The sequence below is a fragment of the Pelecanus crispus genome, chromosome 5, assembly GCF_030463565.1.
Source record: "Pelecanus crispus isolate bPelCri1 chromosome 5, bPelCri1.pri, whole genome shotgun sequence".
NCBI lineage: Eukaryota > Metazoa > Chordata > Aves > Pelecaniformes > Pelecanidae > Pelecanus > Pelecanus crispus.
Window position 1 is genome coordinate 1,168,549 of NC_134647.1, and position 5,645 is coordinate 1,174,193.

Below are 5,645 nucleotides of genomic sequence, written 5' to 3' on the forward strand. Positions count from 1 at the left end.
CACCCGCGCCCCGCTCGGGCGGCGGCTCACGGTCCCGCGGGGCGCCCAGCGCCTTCGTGGGGGTACGGGGGGTGGGGGGGTGTCGGGGGAGGCAGAGGCAGACCCACGCCTCGCCCGGCTCTCCCGGGGACGCGTCCCGGCGGGGACGGGAAAAGCGAAGCGGCTGCGCCGGGGCACGCGCGGCGCGGGAGAGCCGGGCTGGCCGTGCGGGAGCAGGGTGACAGCCCGCCCGCGGGAAGTTTTCTTCCCCGTTAAAAGGAGAAAAAAAAAAAAGGCAAAAAAAGCAACAAAAGCAAAAAAAAGCAAAAAAGAAAACGCCAAACAAACGGAGCTCCAGGGAAGAGGGGGGGCTCAGGGTGCCCTGCGGATGCTGGCCGTGCCCCGGGAGCGCTCCCGCTCCGGTGGGTCGGGGCTCCGGGCGCTCCGGTGGGCTCAGAGCTCCGGTGGGTTTGGGATCTGGGGGCTCCGGTGGGCTCAGAGCTCCGGTGGGTTTGGGATCTGGGGGCTCCGGTGGGCTCCCGGGGCTCTGGTGGGCTCGGGGCCCCGGTGGGTTGGGGTCTCCGGCGGTGCCGGGGCGGCCCGAAGAGCAGGTCCGTGTGTCTGTTTCAGCCAGTGCTCCGGGCAGGCTGGAGTCATCGTCCTCCTCCTCCTCCTCCTCCGTCTGCTAAAACCGTGGAAACTTTGCTGTCCGCTGACCTCCGACGCTGTCCGCCTTCAGCTCCCCCGAAAACGCCTCCAACTCGGCTGAAGGTTTGTGCGCTTCGCTCCCGCGGCTCCGGAGGGGCCGGCGGGGGCCGGGGCAGCGGCGCGGAGCGGGGCGGAGGAAGGCGCGCGGTTGTGCGGGCCGAGTCTATATGACCCTGTTTCGTTTCCAGCCATGCCCTGTGTTCAGGCTCAGTATGGGTCCTCGCCTCAAGGAGCCAGCCCGGCCTCCCAGAGCTACAGTTACCACTCTTCGGGAGAATACAGCTCCGATTTCTTAACTCCGGAGTTTGTCAAGTTTAGCATGGACCTCACCAACACTGAAATCACTGCCACCACTTCTCTCCCCAGCTTCAGTACCTTTATGGACAACTACAACACAAGCTACGACGTGAAGCCACCTTGCTTGTACCAAATGCCCCTCTCCGGACAGCAGTCCTCCATTAAGGTGGAAGACATTCAGATGCACGGCTACCAGCAGCACGGCCACCTCCCCCCCCAGTCTGAGGAGATGATGGCCCACTCGGGCTCCGTGTACTACAAGCCCTCGTCGCCCCCGACCCCCTCCACGCCCGGCTTCCAGGTGCAGCACGGCCCCGTGTGGGACGACCCCGGCTCCCTGCACAACTTCCACCCCAACTACGTGGCCACCACGCACATGATCGAGCAGCGCAAAACGCCCGTCTCCCGCCTCTCCCTCTTCTCCTTCAAGCAGTCGCCCCCCGGCACCCCCGTCTCCAGCTGCCAGATGCGCTTCGACGGGCCCCCTCCACGTCCCCATGAACCCCGAGCCGGCCGGCACCCACCACGCCGTCGACGGGCAGGCCTTCGCCGTCCCCAACCCCATCCGCAAGCAGCCCTCCATGGCCTTCCCGGGGCTGCAGCTGGGCCACGCTCCGCAGCTGCTGGACAGCCAGGTGCCCTCGCCGCCATCACGGGGGTCCCCCTCCAACGAGGGGCTCTGCGCCGTCTGCGGGGACAACGCTGCCTGCCAGCACTACGGCGTCCGCACCTGCGAGGGCTGCAAGGGCTTCTTCAAGGTGAGCGGGCAGGGTGGTGGGCAGCGGGCAGGGTGGTGGGCAGCAAAGCAGCGGGCAGGGCAGCAAGCAGCAGGCAGGGTGGTGGGCAGCAAGCAGCGGGCAGGGTGGTGGGCAGCAGGCAGGGTGGTGGGCAGCAAGCATCAAGCAGAGCAGCAGGCAGGGTGGTGGGCAGCAAGCATCAAGCAGAGCAGCAGGCAGGGTGGTGGGCAGCGGGCAGGGCAGCAAGCAGTGGGCAGCAGGCAGGGCGGTGGGCAGCAGGCAGAGCAGCGGGCAGAGTGGTGGGCAGCGGGCAGGGTGGTAGGCAGCAGGCAGGGCAGCAAGCAGCAGGCAGGGTGGTGGGCAGCGGGCAGGGCAGCAGGCAGGGTGGTGGGCAGGGTGGTGGGCAGTGGGCAGAGCAGCGGGCAGGGTGGTGGGCAGTGGGCAGGGCAGCAAGCAGCGAGCAGTGGGCAGAGCAGCAAGCAGGGTGGTGGGCAACGGGCAGCAGGCAGAGCAGCGGGCAGGGCGGTGGGCAGCGGGCAGCAGGCAGAGCGGTGGGCAGCGGGCAGAGCAGCGGGCAGGGCAGTGAGCAGCGGGCAGGGCGGTGGGCAGGGTGGTGGGCAGCGGGCAGAGCAGCAGGCAGCAAGCAGGGCGGTGGGCAGCGGGCAGAGCACCGGGCAGCAAGCAGGGCGGTGGGCAGCGGGCAGAGCAGCGGGCAGAGCAGCAGCGGGGGGGGGGGGACCCGGCGGGGTGAGGAGCCGCTTTCCCCTTCAGATGGAAATTGCTTAGGACAGAGAACCGTGTCTGAGCTAACCAAGTGGAACAGAATTCCCTGTGGTAAAATTAAGTGATCTCTTTATTTCACCATCCTGATTGAATAATCTTATCATTTTAAATAGAGGAGGTCTCCAAGGAATGTAAATAATATGAATGCCCACGGATTTGTATTTACCGAGCGTCTCCTTCCCTCCTCTTGGCATATAAAACACAGCTAGGAGCTGCGAGGTTAGCTCAAATGTTAACGCTATCAATTTGCTCCTGTTAAATGCCCCGGGAAAAAAAAAAAAAAAAAGGGGGAAAAAAAGAGGGGGGGAAGAGGAAATAAAGGGTCGGGGAGAGGGCGGCGGCGGGGGAGCGGGGCCCGCAGCAGCGGCCGCTGATGCCGCCCGCCCCGTTCCCCGCAGCGCACGGTGCAGAAGAACGCCAAGTACGTCTGTCTGGCCAACAAGAACTGCCCGGTGGACAAACGCCGCCGCAACCGCTGCCAGTACTGCCGCTTCCAGAAGTGCCTGGCCGTCGGCATGGTCAAGGAGGGTGAGTCCGTGGGGCCGGGCTGGGCTGAGCCGAGCCGGGCTGAATTGCGCTGAATTGCACTGAGCCGGGCTGGGCTGAATTGCGCTGAATTGCACTGAGCCGGGCTGGGCTGAGCCGGGCTGAATTGAGCTGGGCTGAATTGCACTGAGCCGGGCTGAGCCGAGCCGGGCTGGGCTGAGCCGAGCCAGGGTGGGCTGAGCCGGGCTGAATTGAGCTGGGCTGAATTGCACGGAGCCGGGCTGAGCCGGGCTGACTTGCACTGAGCTGGGCTGAATTGCACTGAGCCGGGCTGAGCCGAGCTGAGCTGAATTAAGCCAAGCCGAGCCGGGCTGAATTGAGCCGAGCCGAGCTGAATTAAGCCAAGCCGAGCCGGGCTGAATTGAGCCGAGCCGGGCTGGGCTGAGCCGAGCTGAATTAAGCCGAGCCGATCCCGTCGCGGCGAGCCGGCTGAGCATCGTCTCTCTTGCAGTGGTGCGCACAGACAGCCTCAAAGGCCGGAGGGGTCGTTTGCCATCCAAACCGAAGAGCCCCCAGGAGCCCTCTCCCCCCTCTCCCCCGGTGAGTCTGATCAGTGCGCTGGTGAGAGCCCATGTCGACTCCAACCCGGCTATGACCAGCCTGGACTATTCCAGGGTAAGCTGGACCGAGCTCGCGTAGGCACCTTGCTGCGCCCACCGCCCGGGGAGGGGGGCAGCCGGCCCCCGCCATGTCCGCAGCCGGGCCCCGCCGCTCCTCCCGGGCCGCGGCGTGCAGGAGAGGGGGGCCGGGGGCCCTCCCCGCCGCCCCCGGGCCGCTCGCCCCGGGGGTCCCGGAGGGGCCGGGGGGCTCTGCCCCGCCGCGGGTTGGGGCCCCGCGGCAGCAGCCCCTGCGCGAGGCGGGAGCGCCGGTCCCTGCTGGCGTTAATGGCCCCGGCACGTCGGATCCCCTCGCTGGTCAGGGAGAGGTTGGACTGCGATAAAAACCCGGCTCCCCGAGCAGAAGCGGGGCTAGCAATTTCACGGGCTATATACTCTAGAGAACCTCATTAAGCGCCGCTCCAAATGAATCTCCAGTTCCAGGCGAACCCCGACTACCAGATGAGCGGGGATGACACCCAGCACATCCAGCAGTTCTACGATCTCCTCACCGGCTCCATGGAGATCATCCGAGGGTGGGCGGAAAAAATCCCCGGCTTCACCGATCTCCCCAAGACGGACCAGGACCTGCTCTTCGAATCCGCCTTCCTGGAGCTCTTCGTGCTGCGGCTGGCGTACAGGTGAGCGGCCGGGCGCCGCGCGGGGAGCGTCTGGGCGGTTATGGAATCAGGTCCTTTCAAGGTCCACTGCTCTGCGTTTTATTAACTCCTCGGTAATTAGGTGCCTCTTAAATCCTTCATTTATTGCTCCTCAAGTAATTAGTTGTTTAGCTTTTCTCCCCCCCATCTTCTCTTTTCTCCTTTTTTTTTTTAATTTCTTCCCTTAATTTCTTCCCCTTTCTCCCTTTTTTCTCTTTCACTCTCTTTGCTATTTTATTTTTCTTTCTTTCTCTCTTTCTTTCTCTTTCTCCTTGCTCTCCTCTTTTTCTCCTTCCTTTGCTCTTGCTCTCTTTTTTCCCCTTTCCTTTGCCCTTGCTCTCTTTTTTTTTCCCTTTCCTTTGCTCTTGCTCTCTTTTTTTACCCTTGCTCTTCCTCTTGCTCTCTTTTTTTTTCCCTTTCCTTTCCCCTTGCTCTCTTTTTCCCCTTGCTCTTCCTCTTTTTTGTCTTTTGTCTTTGTGTGTCCCCCCCCCTTCCTTTTCTTTCTTTTTCTCTCCAACTTTTTCTTTCTTACTCCCTCATTCATCTGTTCCTTTCGGGGTTGTCACGTTCCTTCCAGGTCAAATCCAGTGGAGGGCAAGCTTATCTTCTGCAACGGGGTGGTCCTGCACCGGTTGCAGTGCGTCCGCGGCTTTGGGGAGTGGATCGATTCCATTGTTGAATTTTCCTCCAACTTGCAAAACATGAACATCGATATCTCTGCCTTCTCTTGCATCGCTGCCCTGGCCATGGTGACAGGTCGGTGCCCCCTTCCCGCCCGGCCCCGCCGGGCAGCTCCTCTCCCCTTTTCCTCTCCGTGCCAGCCCGGTAACGTCCCGCTTCCTTCCCTTTTGCAGAGAGGCACGGGCTTAAGGAACCCAAGAGGGTGGAAGAACTTCAAAACAAGATTGTAAATTGTCTCAAAGACCATGTGACTTTTAATAACGGGGGGCTGAATCGCCCCAACTATTTGTCCAAACTCTTGGGGAAGCTCCCCGAACTCCGCACGCTTTGCACGCAGGGCCTGCAGCGCATTTTCTACCTGAAACTGGAAGACTTGGTGCCGCCGCCAGCAATAATCGACAAACTTTTTCTGGACACTTTACCTTTTTAAGACTCTTCCCGTGCACTTCCGCTGGGCTGAAGAGGAGCTTCACGTGTCCGAGGGGGAATTCGTCTGGGCCCCAGGCAGCACCCCTGGGTGCCAGCTTCCCGTCCAAACCAGTGTTGTAACCTCCTGCGGGCGGAACGTCAGCGGGCGCTGGGGCTCTGGGGCATCACGGATGCAGATCATGGACCACACAAATACCATGGTATAAACTTTTTATTATCAGCTTATAAAT

The 5,645-nt window shown here is 62.2% G+C and overlaps 1 protein-coding gene across 1 annotated transcript; it reads left to right on the top strand.

The window, feature by feature from the left end:
• The first annotated feature begins 877 nt into the window (after positions 1-877).
• On the top strand, positions 878-5,416 carry NR4A2 (nuclear receptor subfamily 4 group A member 2). The gene is given in 7 exon segments (XM_075710640.1): positions 878-1,462; positions 1,464-1,742; positions 2,903-3,032; positions 3,502-3,665; positions 4,085-4,287; positions 4,883-5,061; positions 5,160-5,416. Coding segments are annotated over 7 exon segments (1,797 nt in total).
• Positions 5,417-5,645: the final 229 nt, after the last annotated feature.